Source organism: Phodopus roborovskii, unplaced genomic scaffold, assembly GCF_943737965.1.
Source record: "Phodopus roborovskii unplaced genomic scaffold, PHOROB, whole genome shotgun sequence".
Lineage (NCBI taxonomy): Eukaryota > Metazoa > Chordata > Mammalia > Rodentia > Cricetidae > Phodopus > Phodopus roborovskii.
In genome coordinates, this window is record NW_026126416.1 from 25,835,470 (window position 1) to 25,850,509 (window position 15,040).

Sequence of the window (15,040 nt, forward strand, 5' to 3'; positions counted from 1 at the left end):
TTTAAGTAAAACGGGGCCAGTGAGACAAATTTAATTCCTGGAACCTATATGGTAGAAAGGAGAGAACAGACTCTGGCAAATTGTTCTCTGACTGCCCAAAGGGTTCTGTGGTACATACATGTGTACACATGTGTGTGCACAAACATACAATACAAATAAATAAGTAGATGGAAAATAATAAAGTTAAAAAGCTTTGGTCATAACCTGATTTATTTTTGCCAGTTAGCATGGAGTATGAAAATAACACTCTTATCTCACAGCAAACCATACCCACTGGCTAAGCTATTCCCATACAAATGAAAACAAAAGAACCCAAAACCCAAAAAAGTAAGTGAAGGAAGGAAGGTTCATTTGATATGCTACACAACTTTCAAAGGGAAATGAAGGAGAAACATGAATCCAAGGGAGAAAGTCACCCCCTGCTGTGTTAGTCCCCTCCCCCTCCCCACTACCCTGCTTCCCTCCTGCAGAAGTGTATGACTGACTGGTCCTCTCTCCCACCCACTAGAGAGACAGTGCTTGCCATCTCCGCATCAGCAACTCCCCTGTCAGAAAGAGGCAGCTGCAGAGGCCTAGCAGGTGACAAAATCACTTACACTGTTTGGGGAAAATGGGACCAATGCAAGAAATTATTTTTTGTCAAAAAAAAAATTGTAAGAAGAAATAATGACTGCAAGGTCATCTCAATATCACAGCTTGGGAAAAGAAAAAAAAAAAAAAAAAAAAAAAAAAAAAAAAAAGGCCAGCCAAAACCCACAAGATATCAGGTCAATAAAGCATCCCTTGGCGGGGAAGCCACACTCTGAAACACAGCTCCAGTTCAGCCTAAGACTCCTCATTAACTATCACTAGAGTCAGGTCCCTCACCTCTGTAAGCCTCAGCCTTTCCATCTGTAAATCAGCAACAACAATGTTCCGTTGGCTGGTTATCTCAGTGCTTAGCTTAGTGCCCACTACCACTTGAATCCTCAACTAGCAGAAACTGCTTACCCAAAATAAAGGGAGTGTCGATGCTAAAGAATACATAACACAGAGAGAAGACACTGGAACAGCATGGCAGGGCACAACCCTTGTGATGAAGGATAATGTGATGTGGGATATCATTGACTGCTGTAGAGAATGAACATCGGGGCAGAGGAAACCCTGCATATGACATTCTAAACACTGGCCACTCATCCAATGAGGATTCTATACCCCCCAAAGAAAGAAACAAACAAACAAACAAAACTTGCTTTAAAGATGTCCCGATTCAGAAGATAAACTCGAGGAAATGGAAGACTAGAACTGGACACACAGACACTAGTACTAGTGTGATGTCTCCTCCCCACCCTACTCACAAACATGGGTACACACATAAGAATTCAGTTACACCTCATAGTCCTTAGGAATATCCAGTAGCAAATAAGATACTGTGTGTCTTTCTATATCCGGCTGTGGGGGCAGGGTGAGTCCAGCAGTGGAGAGCCACCAAGGAGAGCTTCCACACTGCTTTGGTTGTAGTCCATCATGGAGAAAGACACCAAATTAGAAGGTCTTGGCCAACATCTTTATTTAATAAGAATGGAAAAGAGGGCCAGTGAGATAGCTCAGTGGGTAGAAGCACTTGCCACCAAACCTGAGGACCTAAATTCAATCCCTAGAACCCATATGGTGAAAGGAGAGAACTGAATCCAACAAGTTGTCCTCTGACCTCTGTGTGTGCAACACACACACACACACACACACATGCACACGCACAGGCACGCGCATTCGCACGCGCGCGCGCGCGCACACACACACACACATAAATAAATAAATATTTTAAAGGGAAGGGAAAGGAAGAATAGCAAAGAAAAGAGAAGCAAAAGGCCCAAATGAAAAGGGAAAGATCAGAGTCATCACATGACGGAGAAAAAATGATGCTGAGGTGCCTTCAGGTTGTCAAGTAAAATCCATGTGAGTTGTGGTTAAGAACAACACATAGGGGCTAGGAAATGACTCAGTGGGGAAGAACACTTGCTGCTTGAGGATGAGGACCTAAGTTTAAATCCCCAGGACTCAGGTAAAAAGCCAGGTGTGGTTCTACTTCTCTGTCACCCCATCCTGTGCTGGGCAGAAACAGGAGTATCGCTGGGGCAGGCTGGCTGCTAGTCTGTCTCCATCCAGATTCAGTGGGAGACTCTGTCTCATGGGAATAAGGAAGAGAGTGGTACAGCAGGAAGCTCTATGTCTTCTTCTGGCCTCTATATGCATTGCATGGGAGCACATGTGTACACATACACCATGCACACAGTATCTTAGTTAGGGTTTTTATTGTTGTGAAGGACACCATGACCATGAAGTTTAATCAGAAGTTTAATCCATTATCATTATGGTGGGACATGGTGGCATGCAGGCAGACATGATGCTGGAGAAGGAGCTGAGAATTCTACATCATGATCCAAAGGCAACAGGAAGTGAACTGAGACACTGGACATAGCTTGAGCATAGGAGACCTCAAAGTCTGACCCCGCAGTGACATATTCCTCCAACAAGGTCATATCCACTCCAACAAAGCCATACCTCCTAATAGTGCCACTCTCCATGAGCTATTGAGAGCCAGTTACAGTCAAACTAACACACACACACACACACACACACACACACACACAAAACACTGCCTAATAGAATTAATTGGCCCTTTATCTGAGTGAATCCCACATCACTGGATTCAACCAACTATGTATTGAGATACATTCTTATCATTCCCTAAATGATACAGACACATAGCATCACATTATATTAGGCATTAGGAGTCATCAAAAATGATGTAAAGTATATGGGAAGATGTGGCAGGTCCTACACAAATACTATGCTGTGTATATAAGGAAATTGAACATCTGTGTATTTAGAATTATCAGAGATTCCTAGAAGCTATAATACCCCATGAATATTGAGGGACAACTGCGACGGCATAGAGGACTTATCTCCTGATCAGGAAACCTCAGTTCTGGGTGTGCTGCCATGTGCAACAGACAGCAACAGCAAAGGCATCTCCTCCTTTCTTCATATACTACTGTTGGAAAGAACAACAGTGTGGCTATTGTTGTTCCCATGGAAACATTTTAGGGAATAACTAAAGAATTCATGTACTGAACTGTAAGTGTAGGCTGGTATTGCTCACATAGGCTGAGCTCATGTCCTTCTCTAAAACAACCAGCTGCTGTTCTGAGCCTAAGCTTCTCAACCAGCTCAAGGTATGAAGTCCAGCAGCACATGCAGAGGGTGTGAAGCCTGACAGCACATGCAGGGGTGTGAAGCCCAGCAGCACATACTCAGGAAGATGGAGTGGTCTGTACAGGCCTCCTATTGCAGTGAACTATGAAACAGGAAACAGACTCTTCACCTGATTGTCAAGGTCAAAGGTGGCCTCAGTCTGGATGCCTCTCACGTTGCTCCCGTGGCCCTTCTCAGTCATTGCAAACATCCCGGTATACTTCTGCTCCTGAAGTTCAGGAGATATTAAAAGAGAGGTAGATGGTCAGGTGATCTCTAGCTGAAGACCTGAGACAATTAACAATATTAGCGAGAAAAGGAGCAGAAAGCTGGGAAAGTTGGCTTAGTGGTTTAGAGCACATCTTGCTTTTGCAGGGGACCTAGGTTCAGTAGCCAGCACTCACATAATGGCTTACTGCCACCCAATAACTCTAGTTCCAGAGGATCCAACACCCTCTTCTTGTCTCTGAAGGCACAAGACACTCATATGGTGCACAGACATACTTCCAAGCAAAACATCCATACACATAAACTTTTTAATCTTAAAAAATGAATATGACAGATGTAGCATAATATTTTAAAACATGGTCTTGAAATTCTCATTTGAAACAATTTTTTTTAAATCAGACACACATTCACACAAAAATACTATGGAAAATTATATCTATCTATTAAGGCAAGAATCATACCTTGAGTTGTTGAAACCACTTGCTAACATGTTCAGGACTTCCAAGATTGTTGATGGCACCACCAAATAACAAGGAAATGATTCCACACTAGAAACAAGGACAATATAAACAATAACTAACCACAATCAACAGCTTAGCAACAACTAGACACACTGGTCAAAATCTACTCGGGGGTATCTCTAGGGATCCTTCATTCTACACAGGTCTTTATCTGCCCTTTTATAAGTCAGGGGAAGGGGAGGGGAAGAGGAAGCAGGGGTTTAAGAAAGAGGAAGAGAAGTGTTCTAGTTTGATCTATGCTGCTATGATACACATAAGGATCAAAAGCAACTTGGGGGAGTCAAGGGTTTCTTTCAGCTTCCCGGTTACAGCTTTCATCAAGGAAAGCCAAGGCAGGAACCTGAAGGCAGGAACTGAAGCAGAGACCACTGAGGAATGTTGCTGACTAGCTTGATCCCCATGGTTTTCTCATCTAGCTCTTATACACCCCCACCTGCCTAGAGTGGCACTACCCACAAGGCATGCCACATAGGCCAATATGATAGAGAGGGTTGTCAGTTGAGGTTCCCTCTTCTCAGATGACTAGTTAATGTCAAGTTGGCAAAAACTCGCCAACACAAAGAAGAAAAAGAGATGTCTAGAACAAAACCACATGGAAGGATCAAGACAATTGACAGGGGGGGAAAAAAGGATGGAGGTATGTAGACATTTTCTGGTGCTGAGCTCTCCCTCTCCTAGCCACACACTCTGAATCCCCCGCCGCCCCCCACCCCCCCGACCATCCTTCCCTAGAATGAGTCTGAATGTCTTATAAATGGCTTTAGGAGGACATGACTTCAGGATTTCATGGGATCCAAAGGATCTCAATGGGACCATCCCAAGTGGTCACCAAGACACAATGGAATCCAGAGAGATGGAGACTTGGGTCAGCTGACTACCATCTCACCACGAGCTAGCGAATAAAGCCAACGTACCCTGATGGGGTTGAAGAAAGATAACAGCTGAGAGGTTTGGGAACTCAGGTTTCACTCACCTATGGAATTCTTTAATTATAGAAATTAAGCCTATCTTGCTCAATCAAGGGGGGGGGGTGGTCACTGGTAACTGAATGAGTCACCTGTATTCACACATCTGGAAAATGGAATCAATACAAAATGGTTTACTTTTTTCTCTGTCTAGTTTAAAAGACAACTAATTTTCTTTTCTTTTTTTCTTTTCTTTTTTTTCTCAACTAAATTTATTTTATTCAAACTAAAACAAGTTGAATTTTCTTGTCTTAAATCTCTTTGGCTGATGTCGAATGTCAATGCTGTCGTATATTTCTTTTCTAGGCTTTCTTTTCCTCTTCCTTGGGAATGGGAAAAACTGGATTTTATTTATTTATTTATTTATTTATTTATTTATTTATTTATTTTTGTACATGCTTAGGAAGTTTCCATTCACTGGCTACATTCGTAAGCAGTTAGGCCAGGGTGGCCTGTACCTTTGAAGGAAAGTAGCCAGCTCATAGATAGCATCCGTGTCACTTCCACTCACACAACCAAGAACGGTGTGGGGACTTCCCCTCACAAAACCACAGTCTCCAAACGGCAGAAGGCAACCAAGTGCAGGGAGAGGGTTTGGGGGTGGGTTCCTGAGCAGGTGACCTCTAGCCTGACATGTTTACAGCAGTGCCTCCTAGGAAGCGAACATTTTTCTAGCCAGAAAAATGAGTCAGGCAGGCAGGTAGCGGTGATGGCAGGATACACTGGTCAGTGAGGAAAGAAGTGGAGAGATTCAGTATGTATTCTGGAGACAAGCTGATGAGTGGATTTGGAAAGAGAAGAAGGCACTCTGGGAGATACCTAGCCTTTAGCTGAATGACCATGTGTATGAAATCCCATTAACTGTGATGCTTACAAAACATGTCACAAACCAGGGAGGGGGTGCTTAAAGGAAAATACTGCGACAGAGATAATGCAACTGACAAGAGATGGACATCTATCCAAACTGTTGTCCCAGAAGACGCTGTGTTCACTGCTGTCAAAACCATCCATTACCTTGTCCCTGTAAACTTCAGGGGATAGAGCACTAGAAACCCCTTTCTCATGTGCGGACAAACTGAGGGAAGCAATAAAGACCCCTTGTGAAAACCCTAACTGCCCACATGTACTCAACATTTACTGTTTTGGAGTGTGTGTCTCTCTCCTTTCTCCATAATTTAGAGAAGAAAAAGGATGGTTACACCATCAGGAGTATGAAGCAATAACCACAGCATGCCAGAAAGGGCTGGTAGCGCACCACAGTCTACCACTGGAGACGCCTGAAGGCTGGCATCTGAAGTCAGGACAGTATGAAAAGACAAATGGTGATCCTTGGCAGAGCCTCACCTCACACTTGGGGATGAGAAGGTGATTCTGGTCATCAGAGCAGAGTGCTGGTTGACCTCACCCTAATCCACCAATGAAGCCACCACGTGGTAGATAATTAAGGCAGGGGCATGGGTAAGTTGGTAAAAGAGCCTAGTTAGCAAAGTGCTTGCTTTGTAACCTCAGGGACCCGAGTTTGATCCCCAGAATCTCCATGGCATGCTTTTGTAGTCTCGGTGCTGGGAAAGCAAACAGGAGGATCTCCAGGGCTCACTGGCCAGTTGACCTAACCTACTTAGTGAGTTCCAGGCCAGTAAAAGCTCCATCTCAAAAAATTATTTTTTGAAAATAAAGTATCCAGGAGCTAGCAAAATGGTTCCAGGGGTATTGTTGCCAAGCCTGATAACCTGAGTTCAGACTTCAGAATCTAGATGGTAGAAGGAAAGAACTGATCCCAGAAAATTGTCCTCTGAACTCCACAGGCATACCATGATGCATTCTTATTCTCTCTGCCCTCTGTCTCTGTGCCTCTGTCTGTTTGTCTCTCTCTTCTTCTCTATCTCCCTCTCCCTTTCTCTTTCTCTTCCCCAACCCCTCTTCTCTCTCTTTCAATACATAAACAATCTAATTATAAAAAATATATAGCTAAGGAATGACACCACAGTTGTCCTGTGGCTGCCATATGTAAACAAGAGCACACACACATACACACACCTTAGTCACATTTCAGAAGGTTGTAACAAGAGGATCAGTGCCTGGGGAGGTATTATCCCTGCCCACTTCCTGTCTTGCTCTTTGCCTCCTGGTCTGCTGTGATGTTGATTATCTGCTATACAATCTTGCCACTAAGGCACCACCTGTTTCAACATGCCTTCTCACTCATAACGAGCTGAAACCATGAACCAAAACAAATCATTCTTCCTTGTGTTGGTTTCAGAGGTATTTGGGTCATGGTAATGCAAAAGTAACAAATATTATTCAAGTTCCATGTAGGATGAGGAAGCAGTAGTGCTCCCCATGATGTCACACACATATGTAAAAAATAAATAACTAAATACAAGTTCAAAACCAAATATTGTGACAATATAGATTGATCTTAGCAGTGATAGCTAAGTGAAGAAAGCAAGTCACAGACACTTATGGTACTGTTTTTATGAAACAAAGACAAAGGAAGCCAGGGTAGTAGTGGTGAACGCCTTTAATCCTAGCACTCAGAAAACAGAGGCAGACTGATCTCTGTGAGTTTTAAGCCAACCTGGTCTACAGAGTGAGTTCCAGGACAGCCAGGGCTATACAGGGAAGTTGTGTCTCTGGAAAGAAAGAAAGAAAGAAAGAAAGAGAGAGAGAGAGAGAGAGAGAAAGGAAAGAAGGAAGAAATGAGGGAGGGAGGGAGGGAGGGAGGGAGAGAGGGAGGAAAGAAGGGAGGGAGGAAGAGAGAGAAAGAGAAAGAAAGGAAGGAAAAAAGGAAGGAAGGAAGGAAGGGGAAGAGGAAGACAGGAAGGAAGGGAGGGAAAGAAATTAAGACAAATGAGACTAATCCATTAATACATGATATATGTATTTATGAAAACCAAGCAAAAAATGTCATCTATGCACTAGTGATCCCAGCACTTGGGAGACAGAGGCAGGAGTTCAAGGCTAGCCTAGGCCATAGGAGGCTATCTCAAAAGCAAACAAACAACAAAAAGCAAAGACAAGAGGATGGACGATGCTAGTGAAAAAGCAGGAAGATGAGTCGTGATGTGGGTGCTCTACAGACACCCACTCGATAACTACACTGAGAGCTCATCACTTCACTGCCCCTCAGCTCCTAAAGGGTGAGCTGCCAGTGCTCGCACCTTCACACATGTGGCCACATCCGCCATGCAGAGCACCTCTCCCAGGACAAGGCTTCGGCTGATGAAATTCTTCCTTTTTTCTTCCTGAAAATATAATAGACCAATGTCAAGATTTACTCCTGATCTTCTGACCTTGAAATATGCATTTTAAATAACATGTGATTTATGTAATATGTTCACAATAGAATAACACAAAGCAGTTTTAAGTCAAGTCAGGAAATAGTTTCAACGCTCTTCTGAAAGCAAATGTTTTCATCTTGGGTCAGTGTGGCCTTTGGTCTCTGGCCATTTGGGTGTGGTATTCAAGGACTTTTTTCCTTTTGTTTTTTGTTTTTGTTTGTTTAAGAAAAAATTATTTATTGATACAGTGCATGTGTAGAGGTCACAGGCCAACTTGTAAGAGTCAATTCTCTCCCACTGTAAATGGGTCCTAAGGATCTAAATCAGATTATCATGGACAACAAGTGCCTTTACCTGCTATTTCACCACCTAGAAGCCCCACAGTCTCTTTTCTGACACAACAGGTAGTCAACTGCTCCTGACTGGAAGTCAGCCTGGGAACAGATGCTTTGTCCCATCCTCCACAGGCTTTACTTAACCTTAACCAAGCTTATCCCTGGCCTCCCAGTATATTTCCCCTGCAATATAGGCAGCCAAGACATCCTGCCTAGCTTCTCTACATGTGCATATAGCAACACAGATGTGAAGAAAATCCCTTAGATAAAGGAAAAGCCATAATCTTCCCTTTCTAAGCATAGGCCATCCTGATGGGAGATGTCATTCTGTAAATATGTTTCTCTTATTGGTTAATGAATAAAATACTGATGGCAAATAGGAAAGCAAGATAGGTGGGGTTAGGAGACAAGGAGGATTCTGAGAGATGTAGTAGGAGATTCACGATGTAGGGACTTGAAGGTCTGGACCCTCTCTCTGGTAAGATAAGGCCACGTGGAAATACTTAGATTAATAGAAATGGGTTAATATTTAAGACAGAGCTAGCCAATAAGAAACACTAGTAACAGGCCAACAGCTTTCTATCTAATACAGTCTCTGTGTGTTATTTGGGGCTGGCACGGCTCTCAGACTAGGCCAATGGGGAAAATGTTTGTAACACCACCCCTGGGCTTGATTTATGATTTTAAAACCATGACATCCTGGTCTCTCATCCTTGATGATTCTCTCCCTGTCATAACATCAGCAACTTCCAAAGCGCAGTGAGCTCACAGTTCTTCACTGTTTAATTACAAAGTACTAGAGCAGGGCTTAAGAGAGGGTTCAGTGGGTCAAAGTGTGTGCTGCACGAACATGGGGGCCCGAGTGTGGAGTCTAGCACCCCTGTAAAAAGCCAGGTGCAGTGACAAGTGGGTGTCTGTAATTCTAGCACCAGAGATTCTAACAAAGACAGAAGGATTCCAGGGGCTCTTAACCAGCCAGTCTAACAAAATCACTGAGCTCCACATTCAGTGAGAGAACCTGTCTCAAAAAATACAGTGGGAAGTGACAGAGAAAGGCACCAACATTGACCTACACACAGACACACAAGACACACAGACACAGATATAGGCATTTGTGCATGTGCTTGCACACACACACACACACACACACACACACACACACACACACACACACACTTTCTGATTCAGAAAGAGCCAGAAGCAGCATTTTCTGAAAGGTGGTAGACCCTGAGTGGACAATTTGCAATTACTCATTATTGGAATTCATGCTTGTTGTCTTCTCATGGGTAAGTTTCTTCTGACCCCCACCAACAAAACGGGTATGGGTTGCTCATGTGAGTATGAATGTACACACATGTATTTTTGTAGCCAGGTGTGGACACATCTATCTTGTATATATTGTGTGTATGAACCTCTATGTTAGAGTGTGTTCATGATCCTATATACACATATATAGACATGTACACTCGTGCATGTCTTAGTGTGTGTTTCTTTACACAGTCACATGTAATGCTTGTGTGTGTGCATTGCCCCATCAGCAGCAGAATACCAACCTTCTTTGGATGACTGTTCCCACTGTGGCTTCAACTCTTTCCCTAGACATCCTCCATATTTTTCTCTCCCACAGGTTTTCATAATGTTTCTCTCAAGCATTATTAATTCCATCAAACACCATCCTGTCAAGATTTATGCTTCTCAACATGGCTGCAACCCAACACATCTTGTATTGATTATTTCCTAAAATACCTCCAGGCTCTCACAGAAATTATTGCATGGCTCTAGCCTGGGATTGCACCAAAGAGTCAGTTACAAGCAGATAATGAAAAACAACTGTAGCAGAGACTTTTTTGAAGGGCCCAGTGTCCTCTGTTTTACTGATCCTTAGAACAACCCAGATGCCACATGAAAGATGGAAAAGCTTATGCTCAGGGAAATCAAGTGAGTTACCCAACCAGAATTACCTGGTGAGTGTCAAAACAAGGGTCAGAAACAAGAACTTCAGAGCTCTTATGAGGATGTCTTGCTATACTCACTGCCTTCATTATTGAGGACTCTGGTAGCCCAATCTTCATCACTGATCCATTTTATTTTGTACCACCAGTGTTCAGCATCATCCTGCCAAGGTGTCCCCATGCCATCATTCTGAGTCCTGCTATCTATAGTCACCTGAACAAACATCCCTTTGCCTTCAATCACTAGCTTTGCTTTTTCTAAGCCCAAACCATCAAAACCATGCAACTCTCCTGGGCATAGTGGCACAAGCCTGAACTCCCAGCACATGGGAGGCAGAGGAAAGATCCAGGTTGGCCTGGTCTGCATAGAAGGTCCACATCAGTCAGAATATATATATATATATATATATATATATATATATATATATATATATATATATATTGTCTCTAAATAACTATTAAACAGGCAGGCAGGTAGATGGGAGGATGGATAGATAGATAGATAGATAGATAGATAGATAGATAGATAGAAATATCAAGTGTAGATAGTTTTCTTCATTCTGAAAATTCACACTATTGATAAAGGAATATAATTTTGTTAATAGTAACATCCAATTGCAGCCATTTTTACTCACAAGTTTGAAACTAACTGCAAGCACATGTGTTGAATTCATCCATCTTGGAGCATTTGAAATTGTTTATTATGATGACTTCCCTTCCCTTGTCTCCACAGGAGACAGCCATGTTTATTATTAGACCTGATGGGAAACGTCAGTAGGAGTTTGCCATTCCCTGGTGTTAACTCAAGTATGCACTTCAGCTGGTTCATTTTCGAGAAGTCAGATCAAGTACTGAAACCTGGACTGGGTTTGATTTAATTGACTGTATTGCTGGCATATAGTTCGAACATCATCTACACACATGAATTCTTTTTTTGTCTTTGATTAGCTAGTTGTGTAATTAATATTTATTATTAGTAAATTTATCATATCATTAATGGGCAACACTAGCAACTATATTGATTGGGATCAATCATTAGTCAATGCATTTTTGCATCTTTTTTAATATCTCTGCTATGTCAACAGCTACATTCATGTACATTGGATATATTCAAACCAAACCTAATGATTATATAATCATGTAAATTTAGCTGTACAGATAAAAATTCAGACTTTTATTATATCTGAAATTACAGCCCATCTATCAAAAACATCTGAGTAGCAAGTTAAGCTTCAAACAGAAGGAAGACAGTCTGTCCTAAATTACTCTCTTTCAAGGTATTTATGTAGCAGATCTCTATGCTGTGATATTCTGCTACAAATTCTGGGGAGAAAAAAAAAGTCTTATTAATCTAGAGATGTCTGATACACACACATATTAATCCAGAGATTAATATGTCTGAAACACACACATATTACCTCAATGAAAATCAACAAAGTTCAGAACTATTGGAAGTGTGGAAAGCATTGCTTTCCCTCCGATGTCAGCGTGTCCACAAGGACCTCTCTGCACCCACAGGCAGGCAGCCTGCAGTACGTTTCCACCAGTTGTAAATTAGTGCAGTGTTCTTTTAGGACTGTTTCCTCATGAAGGTGCAGCCTTCTGTCAGCCTTGCTTTTCCACCTGAGGCCTGATGGAGGACAGTGGAGCAGCCTATATATACACAAGACTGCTGGTTTCCAACAGCTCGAGACCGTTGTTATTTTTTAGCATTTTGGGCATGTCACATCCATGAAGTACAAATCAGGGCCCGCAACAGGCACCTTTTCTTGTGTTTCTTCTTTTCTAGAGAGGGATGACGGAGATCATTTGTGAGAGGCTTGTCCTCATAGAAGGTCATCACCAGTTTTCCATTTTTAATGAAGACCAATTTACACTTTTTGTTTATGCATGGTCAGGGGGTCCTAGGGAGAGCGCTCCCCTCCCCTCGCTCTCGTTAAGGAACTTTTGCTTACCCTAAAGTCAGAAGGATATTCTTTGCTCTTTTTGTGAGCTGATTTTAAAATCTGTGTTCTAAAAAGCTGTATAATTATTTTTGCATGTAGTCTGAAGTAGGGATCTAGGTTTACATTTTTTTAAATTTGCTTCAGCATCATTTATTACAAAGATGTTCCTTTTCTTGTTGAGTTCCTCAGCAACACTATGAAGAATAAATCAACTGATCAAATGTGTATTTCAGTCAGGGCTCTCTATTCTGTTCCCTTGATATGTCTGTCTTTTTGTCAGAGTCACATCATCTTAGAAGCTTTCGGATGAGTCTTGAACTCATGAATGAGAGCCCACCAGCTTGGCTCTGTTACAGAATTATGTTAACCATTCTAGGTACTTTGCATATCCATATGTGTTCGGAATCAACCAGTAAACTGTGATGATGGCACCAGAGCACCTCCAGATTCAGTCCCATGCTGTGCCTTCCCAATGATGGAAGCCTCCGGTGATTCCGTCATCATCTCAAGAAAATCTAATCATTCCAGTGCAGCCTTTGTGTCTGGCTCGCATGTCCTGTGATGGTTACTGGGATCACAGAGTAGTGTCTGAACAGAATGCTGGAAACATTTGGTAACAAAGACTAGCCCTGTACTTCATGTACTTTTCCTCCCAGGAACTTTCGACTACTCCAGAAAACCCAGTACAGGACTGATAAAAGTGACAATCCCATGGCCTTATCTATGGGTAGTTTTCATTTCATGAAAACACTATTTCAGCATTCTGACAAAATAATATTCTTCCAAATTCTTGCCTCAAATATGATTCTCTTGGCAACAAATGCCAACTACCCCTACCCATGTTCCTACATTTGGAAATTTTCCAGTTAAAGAGTAATCACAGAATTAGCCGAGACTGACAGCATGCAATAATGAATTTCTCCTACCAGCTCAATGCATGAGGTTTCTTCCCTGGGAATGCAAACCATAGCATATGCATATGGCAGCAGTCTTAATGGAAATTAATAATTGCTTATCCATTTTTGTTCTTGGACAAATATTGCTCAAGTCCCTTCACATTTTGAAATATGAAAAGACTGCTTCTTAAAAATTGGATAGTAAATCATAATATCATTGAGTGATCATTCAGCACATAATATTTCCTAATACTGTCTGAAGAATCTAATACATGGGATATCATCTGATCTTCCCATGAACACTTTAAGGTGAGTGAAGGAAACCAAGGCTCAGAGAAGAAAGTCACCCAAGGGCTTATACGTGGCTTCTCAATGAAGAAGGCACATGTGAACCCTAGTCTATCTGATTCCAAAATGGGACAGAAAATACGTTTTGACCACCCCAATTAATTTTAAAAGCAATATACAAATGCATATGAATTATACTTAAAAAGACAACACTGGCATACATAAGCCATATTCAGTATTATGAGTCTGTGCATACGTATATTTTTAATTTTTCTGATGGACATGTCTTACCTTGATAATGTAAATTTTCAACATTTCTTCCAGTGAGTTTTGTGTATTTTTCTATAATCTCTATCTGTAATTATTTGACTTCTTCAAGCCTCACAGTATGACTAGAAGGTGAATAAGGGAACTTGAAACATGAGTTAAGAAAAAATTGCTCCAGTAGAGGAACCAGAGAAATTAACATTGTAGTTAGCGATAAACCCAATATGGCCCAAAACTCATGACCTCAGCTAGACATGGCCAGAATGAATCTGAAACCTGATTTCTCCACCTGTGTGACATCTCTTGCCTGCTCACTGGTCCTGATGATAGATTCTGATGGTTGGCCTTGGGTCCTGTATTCAAGACTGCTTTTGCCACATGGCAAGAAGGATGCCACTAGTGTTATCCATACCCATGTTGAGATTGTCCCAAATCACAACAGCTTGCCCCCATACCCAAAAGTCAGGATGACTCCTACCCAGGAACCTCTTGTAACTACATAAAGTTACAGGTCAAAGCTTTTGCAGCTTCCTATGGCCAGCATCCATCCTGGCTTGCCAGGTGGGCTGATTTTGCACAGTCCCTCATTTAGGCATTTCCACTCTAACCCTGGCCCGATAAATCAGGGACACTTGAAAGACAGAGAATGCCTCCTACTCCTCTTGAGTTACACAGTTCTGTTCTCCCAGCCTTTGTTTCTACCTCATCACAACAGAGCTTTACCACATTTAGGCTAGGAAATCAAGCAGATATAGTTTGATCTCTGCCTCTGTTACTTCTAGCATTTAACTTTATGTAAGTTAACCTTTGTCCCTAGCCATTAGCCCCACAGCCTGAGGCCTGTAAAATAGGGAATCAAATTTACTTCATGATTTTCCTAGGAGGAGTTTGTTTGTTTTTGAGACAAGGCCTTGTCATGCAGCCCAAAGCAGCCATTCGTTTTCTATCCTCCTGCCTCAGCTTTCTACTGTGCCACCCTTTCCAGTTTGTACAGCATATCGTATCACATATGAAAAATACTTGCAACTCTCTTCTGTTTGTGACCTATTTCTCTGGCCAGTTCCCCCCACTCACCCAGTCTCCACTCTGATCCGTTTCCAGAATCCTCCAGACTCCGTCCTTGAGCC

At 42.1% G+C, this 15,040-nt stretch overlaps 1 protein-coding gene across 1 annotated transcript in view; it reads right to left on the reverse strand.

Moving 5' to 3' along the window:
- The window catches only part of Acoxl (acyl-CoA oxidase like), a 277,217-nt gene that overhangs the window by 227,419 nt on the left and 34,758 nt on the right, over positions 1 to 15,040 (reverse strand). The window contains exons 3-5 of the mRNA XM_051183431.1: positions 8,110 to 8,193; positions 3,924 to 4,010; positions 3,365 to 3,463 (exon numbers count right to left, since the gene is read on the reverse strand). Of these exons, the coding sequence (XP_051039388.1) occupies positions 3,365 to 3,463; positions 3,924 to 4,010; positions 8,110 to 8,193 (270 nt within the window). The remainder of the gene's footprint in view (positions 1 to 3,364; positions 3,464 to 3,923; positions 4,011 to 8,109; positions 8,194 to 15,040) is intronic.